Here is a 17,841-nt window from a genome sequence, read left to right on the forward strand (position 1 = left end):
ATACACTATATTGCCAAAAGTATTCGCTCACCCATCCACATAATCAGAATCAGTTGTGAGCGAATACTTTTGGCAATATAGTGTATTTTGCAATAGATGAATATCCAATAGATATTATTTAGTATTTTTATGTCTATTCATCTACTGGCATATGGAGCTCTCTTCAAAAAAAGTTAGACCTCACTAGATCAATTGAGTATGTGCCATCAAGTTGATGTCAACCTTTAGTGATACCAATTAAACATCAATATCTAAGTGGCTGTCACAAAGAAGTGGGGTCAACCTATTCTCCAAAGCTCCTGAAGGCAGACAAGAAGCAATGGATGGAAACTAATCACGGAGAGAACAACCTAGAATTTTCCTGATGGCTAAAACAATTAATCAGTGGAACGACTTGCCTCCAGAAGTTGGAAGTGCTCCATCACTGGAGGTTTTTAAGAAGAGATTGGACAACCATTTGTCTGAAATGGTGTAGGGTTTCCTGCCTGAGCAGAGGGGTTGGACTAAAAGACCTCCAATGTCCCTTCCAACTCTGTTATTCTATTATATCGACCACGTAGCTGGATTTTCTTCTTGACTATCTATCCCTAACCTAACTTTCATTCTTCAATGGTGAATCCCTCACCATAGTAACTGAGTCGATCCACCACCTTCTTAATAGGCCTCAGCAGAGAAGATAAAACCCCAGGCTACTAAAGAAGAATATAAAAGGAAAGGAAATCATCTCAGGGGTTCATTATAAGAGCAGAGGCCTATCCATCCCATCTATTCTTGAACCTTCAAAAAAAAAAAAAACACACGGAAACCCAATTCCTGTCTCTTAAAAGATTAGGAACCACCAACCTTCTCTGACTGAGCCTCAAGGGACTTCAGGTTGTTGGTGACATTCTTGAGTTCTTCCTCCAGGTCACTGCATTTCCTACACAAAGCAAAAGAAATCATCCACAGTCATCTCTTGGCGTTCTACTACTTAAAGGAAAACATCATTGCCCTCAGAAGTTTTAAGAACCTCTTTACTGATGTATTGTTTCACCTATTTTGTAATTTATATGTACCAGCATTCTTACATGTAAACCTCTCAAGAAGACAGCCCATAATGAAAACATAAAACATTTTCAAAATATGAAGTGTGGGGAAAATCAAAATCCTTCCTGTGTAACAGGAACACCCCCCCCCCACAAGTCCTGAGGGAAAATTTGCTATTTCAGCATGCGTTAAAAGATGACCTGGTCTCAGATGTTAGGGGTTATCCTAAATATAAGAGCAGTGGGGCACAGTGGTTAGGATGCAATATTGCTGGCTGACTCTTCCCACAGGAAGGAGTTCGATCCTAATGAGGCTCAAGGTTGACTCGGCCTTCCATCCTTCCAAGTTTGCTAAAATGAGGACCCAGATTGTTGGGGGCAAGAGGCTGACTCTATAAACTGTTTAGACAGGTCTGTAAAGCACTATGAAGCAGTATATAAGTCTAAGTGCTATTGCTATTATCTGAACCGAGTCCAATTGGATTTTTTTAGGAATGGAATCAACCCCAGTCATTCTGATGAAATAATTCACACCATTAAACACGAGGATCTCCTGGGTTGGGCCTATAAGGTTGTAATGAGCGACACTGTGATAGTGATTTTGCTCTAAAAAGTGAGGGAACTGTGTTTGGTGTCTTGAGCATTTAGTAATTATTCTGTAAAGTACTCTCTCTGCAGTACTTTTTCACATCTATATAAAACAGCCGGTACATTATTAGGGAATTTGAAGCCACGAGACACTGGGATGTAATCTGCCCATCTGGCGATTGACACATCGCCTGTTGAAAGTTCTTCTCTTGTGATCTTCACAGGGTGGGAATTACGACTGCCCATCTTTACAGAAGTCACTACATCCAGCTCTCATCTTGTGAGTACTCCTTAAGGAAGTCAAGGCTGCATTGTTTCAAGAATCCTGGCCTTGTATGGAGGTGTTCCTTTTCTATAATTATTGTATTTTTGGACTATAAGACGCACTGGTATATAAGACGCACCAGGATTTTGAAGAAGTAAGTAAGAAAAACAATTTTTGTCCTCCCTGGATCCCAGGAACACTCTGTAGACTTCAGGATTGGGGGAAGTCCATTTTTGTGAAAAGTTGGGGTGTTTTTCCCTTCCCCCAGCCCTGCTGAAGCCTGCAGAGTGCTTCTGGGGGCTGGAGGAAGGGGAAAATGCCTCCATTTTTGCAAAAAACAACCTGTTTTTCACCCATTTTTTGCAAAAATTGGTTGTGAGGGCAGGGCTTTGGGAGGCCAAAAATGGCTGTATTTGGTGTATATGAAGCACCAACATTTCCACACTCTTTTAGGGGTGGAAAGGTGCATTTTATAATCTGAAAAATACGGTAATTTGGGAGATTATTATAATTTTTCCCCACTGCTGCATGCCGCCAGAATTCTTCAGGAATGGATTGGTTAGAAGTGCAGAGAGAAAGAGAGAGATGCGGACAACATACAACTCAAGACTCCCTGGGATACCGGTAGTTACACGCATCCAAGACTATCCTCATATACCATAGGCGGCTAGATGAGGGCAAACAAGCTGAAAAACAACCAAGTAAACCTATAGTTCCTCAGAGAGATGACTCTCAAGTGTCAATCTTCTGAGTAGAGCTCACACAGGCGTACGGACAGCCGAGAGGCACAATCAGCTTGTGTCCAAGAGCTTTAATTATTAGCTGCAATGCCCCACATGGAATTTCCCTTGAAAAGTGGCCCAGAAATTATAGCAAGTGCAAAGTGCTTAGAGAACACAGGTTGGGAAAGATGATTCTGGATGCCCTCGAGCACTTTTTAGAAGTTACTCTGCAGGTAACTAATGAGTTTCTTGCCTTAATCAGATTTCTGACAAGCAACGATCAACTCACAGTTCAGACACCTCAGCTCGTTCTTCAGCTCTTTCCAGTTCTCCCTCCAGAATGACAAGCTTACGGGCAACCTGGAGAAAGTTTTTTTAAAAAAAACATCATTAAAAACCAAACAATACAGTTCCAACATAAAGCATCTATTACGGTCAACATCTGCACTCCTCTACATTCCAAAAATAGCGAACTGGCACTTAAATAAAATTGGCACATCCTTGGAAAATTACGGAGTCCAGCTGAGGTGGTGAAACGCTGATCACCCTGATATTTTCTCAGCGATTCTGTTTGGTTACCGAGTGGCAAATAATGCTTCTGTCAGGGTTATTCTCAAGGCTTTAACTTGAAATGTTAAGTCCTAAATTTGCAACATAGACTGGAGCACATTCCAAAGGGAACACGCAAACCAGGCTCACGAGAAGCACAGGAATTCAATCAAAATAAAATTAAGATTCGGGGCATCATAGAAACTCGCCTTGTTCATTATAACTACCTTTGAAACCGCAACTCCAGCTCTTGGGAAACTACCTAGTCCCCGCCCACTTTGTGGCTTGTCTAGCCAAGTTTTATGTCTTACTCCAGATCTTTCCAGCGGAGCAAGGATTTCCCAGACATGCTGCCAGAGGCAGTTTTAAACTGGAGGAACTGAGCCCAAGGCCTCCTGCAGGGGAAAAAAAACCCCAGGAGCTTCACCTCTTGGGCTGTTATTCCACCAAAATAGGCTGGGAGACATGGGGTGACAAATGACATTTTGAAGTTTGCAGCCTTTTCCTCGTTTCTTTAGGGCAACTGTGCTTGCCAGCTTCCAAATAAGTTCAAACTGCCGGAATGCCCCGCAGCACGACAGGTGCCTAAGAACGTCTCCCTGCCCCAAACTGTTCCCAGGTGTTCCCCTCTCTCGGGAGAGCTGCTTTACCTCCTCATATTTGCGGTCAGCTTCTTCAGCAATGTGCTTGGCTTCCTTCAGCTGCATCTCTTGAATCTCCATTTTCTCCTCATCCTTCATAGCTCTGTTTTCAATGACCTTCATACCTCTGTGGAAGGAGCGGAAAGTAGTGTTTTAAACCCTCTGGGAAAGTTGTTTACAGATGTTATGTGTGTCTTGGTGGGATCCATGTTTATCAAGACCAATGCATGGGCAGCAACTTTCATGTCTGTTCAACAACTGGAAAAATGTGACCGATCTTATGTGTATAATACAACTTAATCCTGGCTAGTCTGTCCACACTGTAAACCTTCTAGGAATGGGTTCCTGAATCTCTGTATCCCTCTATTTTTTATTATTATATGTTGTGGGTATTTTTTTTAGACTTTTCTACTTAAATAAGCACTCATGCGCATAATGCTTCTACCATCTACTATTGTACTCATTTGTCTTTATATTTATACAGTACTTTTTATGGCTCTGTATAAATCAACTTAATGTTTACTTTGAATTCTAGGAGTTGAAGTTCACATTTCCTGCTTGAGCAGGCGGTTGGACTAGAAGACCTCCAAGGTCCCTTCCAACTCTTGTTATTCTCTTACATATCAGGACAACACAACATCAGGAAAAGTATAGTAGATCAATAAATGTTACAATAATCACTAAGAGCAGCTTAGTTCTTTTCCTTAGCATCCTTTTAAGTGCAAAGCAATTTATAGTAGTAATATTATTTACTGGATTATATTTCATAGTTTTTTTCACTCACCAACTGACAGTAAAGTATTTGCTCAACTAGCTTGGTAATTTGATTGCAAACATTTTGTCACCATTTGAGGAGACATTGTGTGTTTTGAGTAGTGCTCTTCTGTCAGAACACAGGTCTTTAGACGAGCACAACTCAAACATACTGTCGATGTCTCCTTGAATGGTGATGAAATGTTTGCAACCAAATTGCCAAGCTCGGAGCTCAAACCATCAGGCTAACTTCCAACCCGAGCTACTAATATTTAAATACATTTCAAAACATGATTATTACAATTCTAGTGACTGTTAATATATAGTCACCATTGTGATATAATCTCTAGATTTATTTATTTTTATTTTTTCCAAAAACAAAATGAAAAGGGACCAAAACTTTGTTTATCTATCTTCCTGCCAGCAAGTTATCTGTCTGAAAACTGAGCAGAGCAGGACTAAATTTGGAGTTGGGAAAAGAAGCTGGCAAATGGAAAGCTGAATCTGAAAACTAGATAAGTCAATAATTTTTCCCAATGCTTCTCAATGAGGAAGGCAAGGGGATAAAGTTTAGGATTGTAAACCCTTCTTATCACATTGCCCAGAAGAGAATGTATACAAACCGCATTGTGTTTCCCAATGCACTCATACAAATTAACAGATACACCACAGAACAAAAGGAAATACTTCAAAGAGCCATGGTCAGCATGCTTTCCTTATGTCATTAATTCTTGTAGCTGTATTATTAGAGCAGTGTTTCTCAACCCTAGCAACTTGAAGATGTCTGGACTTCAACTGCCAGAATTCCCCAGCCAGCGAATGATGGCTGGGGAATTCTGGGAGTTGAAGTCCGGACATCTTCAAGTTGCCAAGGTTGAGAAACACTGTATTAGAGCACCGTTTTACAACCTCAGCAACTTTAAAATCTTGGAACTTTAACTCCTGCTTGCTGGAGAATTCTGGGAGTTGAAGTCCAGCCATATTAAAGGCGCTGGAGTTGAGAAATAGTTTAGTAGAAGATATCAGTGGCTAATCTCCTGCAATCTATACAGCAGAGGGCCATATCTAGGGACCACCTTTCCCTAAAGACATCTACCTATTCCACCAGGGCAGTTAGGGTGGGCAGGCTCCTAGCCCCTTCCCCTAAATATTGATTTCTGATGGGAGTTAGGAAGTGTGCCTTTCAGTGGAAGTCCTGCCCTATGGAACACCTTTCTCCCTGAAATTCGGGAGACCTCTGCCCTCCTAGACTTTTTTTTAAAGTTTTTTTTTATTTTCATACAAATAATCATATATGTACCATTGCATCATAACCAATACTATTTTGTTCCTCTTACCATCAATCCCCAAAGACTATCATTTTCTCTTCTGCTTTCCATACACATTATATATTATATAGATGGTTATTCAACCTCCTCTCCCTCTCTCCTCTTCCCTACCTCCTTTCTTCCCTCTATCATCCTTCTCTACTTCCCCTTCCTCTCTTCTTCTCCTCTTTCCATCCTTTCTTTCTCTCCTCCTCCTCTTCATCTCGCTTGCAGGGTGTATTTCAGTGTCTGAGCAGACTCCATTTAATGTTGATAGTATTAGTAATTTCAATAAACACCTTTCATATTAATAATTTCAACAGATATCTTCCTTTTTTAAAAAAAAAAAGTATACATACCCTCCTAAACTTTTGTAAAGCTTTGAAGACCTGGCTTTGCCCCCCCAAACGCTGGGAGATGATTGAATAATGGCACAGTAAGAGGTTGACTTGGTGCCAGGTTTTCAAATGTTTTTATCCATTTAGTTTTATAGTTTTAATATGATTTTATATATTATTTTATCTTTTTATTGGGAGCTGCCCAGAGTTGGTTAGAATATGGTCAGCTGCATGAATGTTTTAAATAAACAAACTCCCTAGCCTTGTGAGAACTTCTGAAAAATTCTTAAAACAAGGTACATCACAGGTAGTCCTCAACGTATGACTACAACGGAGCCCCAAATTTATGTCACTAAGCGAGACAGTTCTTGCGAATTTTGCCCTGTTTCACAAAGCTCCTTGCCGCAGATGTTAAGTGAATCGCTGCAGTTGTTAAGTTAGTAGCACAGTTGTTGAGTGGAACTGGACTCCCCCATTGTCAGTAGATCCCAAAAGGGATCAATCACCTGACCCCAGGACACTGCGACCATCGTAAATACGAGACAGTTGCCAATCATCTGAATTTTGATCACATGATTATGGGGATCCTGCTACGGTTGTGACTGTGAAAAACAGTCCACAAGGCACTTTTTCGGTGCCGTTGTAACTTCAAACGGTCACTAAATGAACAAGTTGAAGACTACCTGTACCACTGAATGTGTGCAAAATGCTTGTGGCCCTCTTCCATCGGCAATCAATATCCGAAAGTACCGAGAGTAACCAACAAAGAAAGCCATGTGAGCTGAACAGCGTAAAAACCTTTGTTCTTGTTCATTCCTCTGGTGTCTTGTCAAGACTTGTCAGGACATTTTAAGATGTTTTAACTGACTCTCTTTAAGACCAAGAATACAGATTTGGTAAACCAGAAGCAAAGCTCAGTGTAGTAGCTGATTAAGGCAGCTTAGTATACAAATGTCTCTAGCTCTGATTTCCTTTTACAAGGAAGTAATTCTCCGATTGCTTCATTAAGCTGCCTTAATTGTTAAAGTCACTTTTATTAGGCCACTTTAGACTCTTTGAACTTCCAAGAACGCATTATCTTATTGACTTAGACCACATAATTATTATTATTATTTTTACTATTTAAAGCTAAAGTAGACCAAATTTTCATGGTACATGCTTTTCTCATGGCTGTGAAGGCAGCGGTCAGCCTCAAAATCAATGCTTTTGCAGGCTTTTAGGAAAAGAACATTCTAATGTTTAAATTTTGGGGAGATATTACATGGCTGATAATTAGCGATTTGTCACTGTATTCTAACAGGACAGAGTATTGGGGGACACATGCAAAATTAAACTCATGGATGGCCAATCTGTGGTTTAAGCCTCAGAGAGACAGCAAAACAGGCTAACACAGCCAGGGATGGAAATGACCCGAGGTCTGTATTCATCCATGTAACTTTTTTCTTCCATTCAATCATGTCTGATTCTCAAAGATTGCAAGGAGAAGCCTGTGCACTTTTGTTGACAAGGTTCTTCAGAAGGGATTCACCATTGCTTCTGCCATAGGGCAGAGAGAAGTAACCGGACCAAGATCATCCAGCTGGCTTTGAGCCTAAGGCAGGACTAGAATTCACTGTCTCCTAGTTTCTAAGCCTTATACCTTAACCACTCCATTGGAGTCTCAATCTGACTCCAAATCAAGGGGGAAACATTGTAAAATGAATAATGACCTTATTCTGAACATGTCAGGGCACATCTAACTTTACACTGTTTTCCACAGTATTCTCTGTCCCTTATTTTTACAGAATATTTGTAGGAAGGCTGGGAGCAGACATGGGCAATATATACAAGCAGTCCTCAACTTATGACCACGATGGAGCCCAAAACCTATGTTGCTAAGTGAGAAAATTTGGTAGCCAACTTTTGCCCCATTTTACGACTTTTCTCGCCACATTTGTTAAGTGAATCGCCACAGGTCTTAAATTAGCAACATGGTTGCTAAGTGAATCTGGTTTCCCCCCCCAATGATTTTGCTTGTCAGAAAGTCGCAAAAAAAGGGGATCGCATGATTCCGGGACGCTGCAACCGTCCTAAATGTGAGTTAAGCATCCGAATGTAAATCATGAAAGCGTGGGGATGCAGCTATGGTCGTAAGTATGGAAAATGATGCTAAGTCGACTTTTTTCAGTGCCGTTGTAACTTTTTGGTCACTAAATGAACTCTTGTAAGTCAAGGACTACCTGTATATTCCTTTGATTATGTGAACTTTTAAGTTCATGATCCTTTACTGAAATAAGGCAGTGCTGATCCCAATTGGTTATCTAAAGCAGGGTGGCAACTTTAAGCCTGGAGGACTTCAACTCCCAGAATTCAAAGCAAAGCTGTCTGGGAATTCTGGGAGTTGAAGTCTGCCAGGCTTAAAGTTGCCAAGGTTGGAGAGCCCTTAAATCTAAAGGAGTCAGAATGAGGACCAAGATTTTTAGAATCTGGGATTGACAAAGAATTAGCTGTACTTTTGACTGGGAAGAGCTGCCGCCAAAAATCAGACTAAGCACTTCCTCAGCCAGATCCGCCTTTGGATACCTCTCACTCTCGTCAGCTGCTTTCTCTGCCTCCTCCAGTTTTTGCACAGCTGTGCCCAGGCGCTCCTGGGCGCGATCCAACTCTTCTTCCACCAGCTGGATCCGGCGATTGAGAGCAGCCACCTCTGCTTCGGCCTGGACAAGAGAGAGAAATCCTCAATGACTAAAAGGCTATTGAGAACCTCAGCGAAGGGAACTGAAGTGACATAAAACTGCACGGAAAGGAGACTTTTTTTAAAAAAAAAAACCATTTGGGGGAAAAATAATAATTGCCAGCCCTCCCCTCCCACCCTGCTCGAAAATCAACTTCTGAAAGAGTCTGACTAGATGGCTCAGTGGCTAAGACACGGAGCTTGTCGATCAGAAAGGTCGGCCGTTCGGCGGTTCAAATCCCCCTAGTACAGGTCTCCCGCGTGAGCAGGGGGTTGGACTAGATCAGTGTTTTTCAACCACTGTGCCGTGGCACACTAGTGTGCCGTGACATAGTGTAAGGTGTGCCATGGGAAAATTACTTTATATATAGTCAATATAGGCACAGAGTTAAATTTTTTTAACATTTTCTAATGGTGGTGTGCCTCGTGATTTTTTTCATGAAAAAAGTGTGCCTTTGCACAAAAAAGGTTGAAAAACACTGGACTAGATGACCTCCAAGGTCCCTTCCAACACTGTTACATTAGTCCACTTAAGGCCTCCTGAGAGCAACTTCCAGGCAGACTCCAACACTCAAGAGGGTTAAAAGCCAAGTCCTACCTTGCAGGCACAGAAAGGATCATTAATGGACGTTGAAAGAGGAGAAGGACAGCAGTTTCAGAGAAGGAGAGGAAGATCTTTTTTTTTCCCCCTTCCTGGAGTATAAGCTCAGTCTACATAAGGTCCATCGGATCTGGCCCAATAAAGTCCAACTGGAGATCAAGGAACCGGCAAGAGGCTGGGAAGAGCCGCCTCTCCATAAGCCACTATGGAACTGAAAAGTTTAAGACCAGGATCAGACGAAGGTGAAGGAGGAAAGGCAGGTGGGCGGAAAGGGAACCACATAGAGATTTTTTAGCTTGGTGATTTTTGCTTGTTTTCCATTAGCTTCCTACAAGTTTGGAAAGAGGGAAGATGAGAGAGGAAAAGGGACACAGACCACATTGGAGAGCCCCTCCAGGCATGATGTCCAATTCTTTGTCTTCGGAGCCCCCCCCCCAAAAAAAATATCCATCGGCACTTATGCGCCCCACCCCATCCGAGATGGCGATGGAAGGCAAACAGAAGGAGGGGGGCAGATCTGGGTGCGCTCGGACCATTCATTGCAAGCCGAGAGCTTCCTTTTTTTCCCCCCTTTCTTCCCGGCCAGGCGAAATCTTGAATTCATTTTAGCGGGAGCCGGGGAAGCAAAGCCAGGGAGGCCGCCCCGCCTCGCCGGCCGAGATCGGAGGCGCCGAACCCCGGAGGGAGCCTAGGGAAGAGCATCGCGGCCAAAGCGCTCTGGGGCAGACCCGGCGATGCAGGGAGGAAGAGGGGGGAAGAAAGAGACGGCGGTGCCGCCCTGGCAGACGTGGAAGGCAAAGCGGGAGCAGGGTTGGCTCCACCCTCGTCCGCCCGTCCTCCAGCCTTGCCTTATACGGGCAAAAGGCACAGCAGGCGGCGGTCTGGCCGGGCTGGGATGTGGGAAGAGAGGAGGAAGGCAGGCGAGGAAGCGGAGGAGAGGCAGAGCGAGAGGCGAGAGCGGAACCCCGGCAAAGGAGGCTTTTCCCTCCGCCGTCGATGCTCACTTTATCGCGCAGCTCCCGCTCCTGATCGCGCTGGCGTTGCAAGACTTGGGCGCGGTCCTCGGCGTCGTCGGCTTCTTGCTGCAGCGCCTGGATCTTGCGCTTCACCGCCTCCAGCGATCCTGTAGTGCCTGCCATCCTAGCGGCGGGGCTGGTCGAGTCGGATCCGGTGCCAAAAGAAGGGCTGCGGGAGCTCACACGTGGGGCCGCGGTGGCAGCGGCGGCGGCGGCAAGGATGCGGCTCCGGTGCTGGCGGGAGGAAAGCAGCTGGGGAGGGGTTTTGACGTCAGCACCGCTGGAGGGCGGGGCCGTGACGTGGCCACCGCTGGCCCAGCCCAAACGGGGCCGCTCGGCAGCCCTTTCGGGAGAGCGAGGTGGGGCTTTGAGGGGCGGGAACGGCGGGGCGGCTTCTTGGCATCCTTTGTTGGGCCCTGGTCTCTTCGGCGAGGCTCCTGTCTCCACAACGTCTGCTGAGTGGCAGCAATAAAGGCGGCTCAGGCTGCCCCACCTGGAACGTGCCGGCTGGGGATTTGGGGAATACGAGAGATTGGGGACGGACGGCGCTTTGTCTGCCTCCGCGCCCTCAAGTCTAGCGAGAGTTCCCGCGCTCAGCCGAGCCGGTGCTTCATTCAAGGCCCGACTACGGAAGAAAACCGAATTCCTGCAACAACCGAGGGCGCGTCCATACATTCTTCCAACTCTCTATGTGTGATGTGGATACCTAAGATCAGGGAACTACCGTGTTTCCCTGAAAATAAGAGAGGGTCTTATTTTCTTTTCACCCCCGAAATAAGCACTTGGTCTTATTTTCGGGGAGGTATTATTATTATTATTATTATTATTATTATTATTATTATTATTATTATTGAGGTGCAGGAGGTAGCCATTGTGGTCACCTTATGACTGCTGCTGTGTTGCAATATTTTGGGAGAGGGCTTATTTTCCAGGGAGGGCTTATTTTAGTGCTCAAAAGCCCGATTGTGCTTATCATCCAGGGAGGTTTTATTTTCAGGGACACGGGGTACGTCCGATCGAACTAGCTCCAAACAAGGTTTCTCCCATCTCAGAAACACACAGGGTACGATGCCTGGGGAGCAAATGAGGATCAACCCAGTTTGGGAGAATCAAAATCCACCTGGAAAGGCAGCCATTTGCTTGTGTTAGCATAACCTGCTTCAACTGGTTCCTTTGAATACACAGTATACTGAAGCATAAATCAACAAAATAGTCTAGATGTTAATAACATGTTAAATTGCAAAATAAAGGAAGCTTAGTGGGCGCACAAATACGCCTACTAGGAGTTTTATGTCAACTGGTTAAGCATATGTGAACACAGCCCTAATTGGAAGCTGTAGAGCTGGCTCTGGGATCACCTTCCTATAAATTACTTAATCTCACAACACATGGAGAGACTCAACCATAGTTTCAACTGGGAAATTTAGCGCTCTAGACCAAGCTAAATCCACAGATGTTCGGAAAACCCAGGAAGTTTGGCATTCAGACAAATTAATTAACCATCACATAAGCTACATTTTCTCACTGTTCAAAATAAACAATACAAAAGTTAAGGAAACCAAAAGACCGGAATACATTCTCTTCCGCAGCCAACACCCGGATAAGCAGGGATTAACACCAAGCAAACATCAAGCAGAAATAATACATTAATCAAGAAGCTACCAAGTAGCAAACCACACCCTCACCAATATTAGGGCAAGCTACTTCATATAAACAGGTAATGCCACACTCTCTTACATGGATGAGGTTACCTTGTTGGGTAAAGAAACGCCTTCAGGCAAATAACCAGAGAGCCCAAAGACGCCACTGTTCAACCCTGAGTAACAAATGTTCTTTTCTAGTGGCATCTTCCTTTTGTCCCTCACTTGGCTCTCTATTCCTGTATGAGGGAGTGTTCACCTTTGAGATTACTCATAAAGGTTGGTTTGCTATATCCTGATCAAAAAAGCAATTGTGGATTTTTCTCCCCCCCAAATACAGAGCCTTCAAGGGGGCTTACCTGGCCTGCTCTGTGTGAGCAGAAAAAGTGAAAGGGTGGGATCCTTGTGTAGGAAAGAAAACATGGAAGAGCAGATCTCCTCCCACAGACTCAATGCAGCTAAACAGATTTTTCCGCTTTGGTCTAATACAGAGGTCTCCAACCCCTGGGCTGCAGCCCACTACCAGCATGTGATCCTTTCAGAACCAGGCTACAGAAGTGGCAGATGAGTGTGAATGTGAGCACATCCCCGCTTGCTCAAGCAGCAGGTGATCATGTATCTGTGCAGCTTGCCCACTGCACACATGGGAACCATTCCCTCCCTCCCTCACCCCGTCAGTCCACAAAACTGAAAAGGTTGGGGAACTCTGGTCTAGTGGTTAAGGCACCAGGTTAGAAAGTAGGAAACTGAGTTCTAGTCCTGCCTTAGCCATGAAAGCTAGCTGGGTAACTTTGGGTCACCTTCCTTCCTTCCTTCCTTCCTTCCTTCCTTCCTTTCCTTTCCTTTCCTTTCTTTCTCTCTCTCCCTCCCTCTGTCTCTCTCTCTCTCTCTCTGTCTCTCTCTGTGTGTCTGTCTATGTCTGTGTCTGTCTGTCTCTCCCCCCCCCCCAACTCACCTGGTGGGGTTGTTATTGTGGAGAAAATACAAGGAGGAAGGTGTGTTGGATAAGTTTGACATCTTGAGTTATTTGTAAAACCCACAATGCTGAAAAGGTTGGGGAAACTCTGGTCTAGTGGTTAAGGCACCAGATTAGAAAGTAGGAAACTAGAAGTTCTAGTCCTGCCTTAGCCATGAAAGCCAGCTGGACGATTTTGGGCCAATTTCTTTCTCTTTCTTTCTTTCTTTCTTTCTTTCTTTCTTTCTTTCTTTCTTTCTTTCTTTCTTTCTTTCTCCCTCTCCCTCTCCCTCTCCCTCTCTCCCTCCCTCACCCCCCCTCTTTCTGTCTCTCTCTCTCTCCAACTCACCTCCCAGGGTTATTATTGTAGAGAAAATATGAGGAGGAAGGTGTGTTGGATAAGTTTGACAACTTGAGTTATTTGTAAAATTAATAAAGGCAGGATACAAAAAAAAACCCTTGTACATATTTCGTGGAAAACTTGGAATGAAGAGGCAGTCTTCAGCTCAGACTGAGTAAGTTTTAGGAGAAGGCAGGAAGCAACTTTCACTTCCCAATTACTGTAACTGGCTGGCTTTTTCTACACATAAATTCCCGCTATCAGAAAAATCTCCCCTTCCTCTTTCCTCCCTATCTTTTCTTCCTTCCAGGTCCTTTCTTTACAATGTGTGCCAAAGGCAGGGATCATTTGGCTCCTACCACTCTTGAAGCAGTTCCAAGAACCTTTAGACTGAGGAGGAAAGTACAAATACTTTAAAGCAAGAGTTAAGCTCACAAATCACAGTTTCGGTTTCTGGAGCCAAGGACCAAAGTGGACAAGGCAGCAACACTATTGTAAATGGGCAGAGCTGAGATTTCCAGGCTGGTTTTAAATGGAGAATCTGGAACTTGTTTCCTCTCCATGCCAAAACTTTATAGTAGTTCATACATTAGTTTTTTGTTTTATTTTGTTTTGTTTTTTATTTTATTTATTTTATTTTATTTTATTTTGTCAATTTCATATACTGTATATACTCGAGTATAAGCCTAGTTTTTCAGCCCACTTTTTGGGCTGAAAAAAGCCGCCTCGGCTTATACTCGAGTCAGTGAAAAATTTGCCCGAAATGGAGGAGAAAAAGGGGCGGGGCCATGCCGCTGGGTGACACTCGTGAATGGCCCAGTGCCCCTGTGAGTTTCCCCTCCCTCTGTGTCAGTTTGCCGCGCAGCGCGCACCGCACCATCCCCCCTCCTCACGTTCTAATGTAATGCAGGGCTGTCTTACGATTCCCCTTCCTCCCCCTCCTGCCGCTCTGCAACGATGTCCCACCTCCTCCTTGTTATGGCAAGCAGCCACATAGCGATGTCCCACCTCCTCTGGTACAGTGATCCAATGATAGGAATCACTGTGCCGTGTGTCATAGGAGGCGGGACATCGCTCCCGCGGCTGCACGGGACATCATCATCACAGCGGGACATCAGCATCATGAGGTGAGTGAAGTATTTCATTGAATACACCGCTAGTTTACTGTTTTTCTTTGAAATAAATATTCAAAAACATTATTGGTATCTATTTTTATTTTTGAAATTTACCGGTAGCTGCTGCATTTCCCACCCTAGGCTTATACTCGAGTCAATAACTTTTCCAGTTTTTTGTGGTAAAATTAGGTGCCTCGGCTTATATTCGGGTCGGCCTATACTCGAGTATATACGGTATACATTCACAATTATATGACCTCATAACTGTTATTAATAATATGTATTTATAACAATTTTTCCCTACTGTTAACAATATACTTGAAGATTGCTTTTTTAACATCCCATAGATCCATCTTATCTTACAACGGTCCTACTTCTTCTTCCCTCCCTCCCTCTTTCCTTCCCTCGTTTCTTCTCTCCTACTCCCCTTCCTTCCCTCCCTCCTTCCCCTTCCCTCCTTCTCTCCTTCCCTCCTTCCTTCCCTCCTTCCTTCCTTCCCTCCTTTCTTTTCTCCTTCTCTCCTTCCTTTCCCCCTTCCTTTCCTCCTTCCTTCCCCCCTTCTCTCCTACATTCCCTCCTTCCTTCCCTCCTTTCTTCTCTCCTTCTCTCCTACATTCCCTCCTTCCTTCCCTCCTTTCTTCTCACCTTCTCTCCTTCCTTCCCTCCTTCCCTCCCTCCTTCCTACCCCCCTTTCTTCTCTTTCTTCTCTCCTTCCTTCCTTCCTCCTCTCCTTTCCCTTCTCTCCTTCCCCTTCCTCCCCTTTACCCTTCCCCTCTTCTTCCCATTCCTCCCCTCTTTCCTACTCTTACATTCCCTCCCATTCTTCCTCTGCCTTTCCCTTTCTCCTATTCCTCTCCTTTCTCCTCTCCTTCCTATCTTTCCTTCTACTCCTCCCTCCATCCACTCTATCCGTTGTTGTGTTTACATATTTTCCTCTTCAGGGGATGACCTGGTTCTCTTCCCCCCCCCCTTATTTGAAAGTTACATAAACATACATTAGTTTTGATCGTTCGGCTTCAAATGATAAGAGGTCACACCAGGGGTGAAATCCAGCAGGTTCTGACAGGTTCTAAAGAACCGGCAGTGGAAATTTTGAATAGTTCGGCCGCAGAGTGAGGTGGGAATGGAGATTTTGCAGTATCCTTCCCCTGCCACGCCCACCAAGCCACGCCCACCAAGCCATGTCACGCACACCAAGCCACGCCCACAGAACCCATAAGGAAAAAACATTGAATTTCACCACTGGGACACACTTTCAGGGTTTTTTTTTCCCTGTAAAATTTCAACAGTGCATTTGCAAGGAGTTGCAAAAAGAAGCAGCTTAGAAAAGAATATTTGTACCTCAAAGTTGAATTGTGGGTGTCCTTAGTAATCTCTGAGCTTTGCTGTTTTCTTGCATTACCAAACTAGGTAACATCATCAGTGCAGAACTCAGAAAGCACCAAGGAGGCGACACCCCCCCCCCCCAAGAAGAAGCTTGGAAGCGACCATTTGGTTATAAGTGTTTTGAAATAAATTGGGGCAATAAGGCCTTTTGGGGGCGTGGATCTTAGAAGGATAGTGGGCAAATGTATTAGTTTCGTTGCTTTTGAAGTGAAGTGCTTGCACGTCAGTGTGGGAAGAATTAGGAGGTCTTGGTGCACTCTGAGCTTAGAGGTGCTTCAATTATTTGACTAGGCAACATTATCAATATCACTGAGTATGGGTAAACAACCAAGCTCACAGAGCACCAAACACTCCACTGCTCAAACCTGAGTTATACTCTCTTCTATTGGAAGGAAGGGACGCAATGGCTCAGTGGCTAAGATCCTGAGCTTGTTGACCAGAAAGGTTGGCAGTTCAGTGGTTCGAATCCATAGTGCCGTGTAACAGAGTGAGCTCCCGTTACTTTTCCCAGCTTCTGCCAACCTAGCAGTTCGAAAGAATGTAAAAATGCCAGTAGCAAAATAGGGACCACCTTTGGTGGGAAGGTAACAGCGTTCCGTGGGCCTTCGGCATTTAGTCATGCCGGATGACCCCGGAGACATCTTTGGACAGTGCTGGCTCTTCAGCTTTGAACCGGAGATGAGCACTGCCCCCTAGAGTCAGGAACGACTAGCACATATGTGCAAGGGGAAACCTTTACCTTTATTGGAAGGGGGGAATGTGTATACTTCTCCAGCTAACGCTTATATGTTGTACCAATAATCTGCTCTGGCTGATGCAGTTGTGGTTCAATTTCCTATAAATTTTGCCTTATTGGAGCCTTAACAATGTCTTCCTTAGGTAGGCCTCAGGTTTTGGGAGAATTACCTCTATATACTCATCAACCATTCTGTAACCAAAGTTACAATGGCACTGAATGTGGGATATTTACAACAGATCCTCATAGTTGTGACCATCCCTGCGGTCATGTGATCATGATTCGGATGTTTGGTGACTTGCTCGCAATTATGACATCAAAATATCCCGCAGCTATGTGTCTACTATCTGCAACTTTCACTGCCGGCATCTGACAGGGAAAGTCAATGGGGAAGCCAGCGGGAGGTAGCAAAGGGCTTTATGATTTGTTTAACAACGGCAACCGGAATTGCTGTCGGTGTGCAGCATGGTCATGTGAAGCCATGCTTTACAATCATATCACTTAGTGACAGGTTACCATTGTTAAGCAAGGACTACCTATGTTCTGGCTTCACTATACACACATCTTACAGTTTGGATTATGGGAATAGTAATAATTACCACCAATTACTAAATTGGTGTTGATACAATAAGGTCCAGGTTCTTGAAAGCTTCAGAGTTTATCCATTGTCGCCTAGCCATGTCTTTTACCTCATTGAGTCCCCCAAACTCTCTTTTTCCCCAAATTCCTTCCCAGAAATCCCCATGAAGAGTCTATACGTACATCTGTGGCTTTCTTTTCAGCTTGCTCCAATTTCTCCTGGGCATCCCTCAGGGCTTCAGAGTACTTATCCAGCTCGTCTTCTGTTCCTTTCAACTTCTTCTGCAAAGCCAACAGCTCATCCTCCACCTATCCAGAGATCAAAGTTAGCCATTAAGACAATGTTTCTCAAATTTCTAACATCATGCTGGCTGGAGAATTCTGGGAGTTGAAGTCTGCACATTTTCAAGTTGCCAAGGATGAGAAACACAGCATTATCAGAAGCGGCTTAGTAGTTACTTGATATCTTTTGTGTGTGTAGTGAAGACTAATTCTTCACCTCTTTCAAACCATTTTGTGGCTGTTTTAAAGAAGATTTTCCTTAGATCTGTTTTCTGTATGTCAGATTTAAA

General features: G+C 44.2%; 1 protein-coding gene across 4 annotated transcripts in view; it reads right to left on the reverse strand.

Moving 5' to 3' along the window:
* The window catches only part of TPM4 (tropomyosin 4), a 33,817-nt gene that overhangs the window by 5,549 nt on the left and 10,427 nt on the right, over positions 1-17,841 (reverse strand). For 2 of the 4 annotated variants that reach the window (XM_032237855.1, XM_032237848.1), the window contains 5 exons: positions 17,453-17,578; positions 8,751-8,884; positions 3,800-3,917; positions 2,890-2,960; positions 844-919 (listed from right to left, as the gene is read on the reverse strand). In XM_032237855.1, coding sequence (XP_032093746.1) covers positions 844-919; positions 2,890-2,960; positions 3,800-3,917; positions 8,751-8,884; positions 17,453-17,578 — 525 coding nt within the window. Of the gene's footprint in view, positions 1-843; positions 920-2,889; positions 2,961-3,799; positions 3,918-8,750; positions 8,885-10,506; positions 10,795-17,452; positions 17,579-17,841 lie in introns of those variants that run through there. The other 2 variants (XM_032237839.1, XM_032237864.1) reach the window with 2 other exon arrangements.

Source organism: Thamnophis elegans, chromosome 1 (assembly GCF_009769535.1).
Source record: "Thamnophis elegans isolate rThaEle1 chromosome 1, rThaEle1.pri, whole genome shotgun sequence".
Classification (NCBI taxonomy): Eukaryota; Metazoa; Chordata; class Lepidosauria; order Squamata; family Colubridae; genus Thamnophis; species Thamnophis elegans.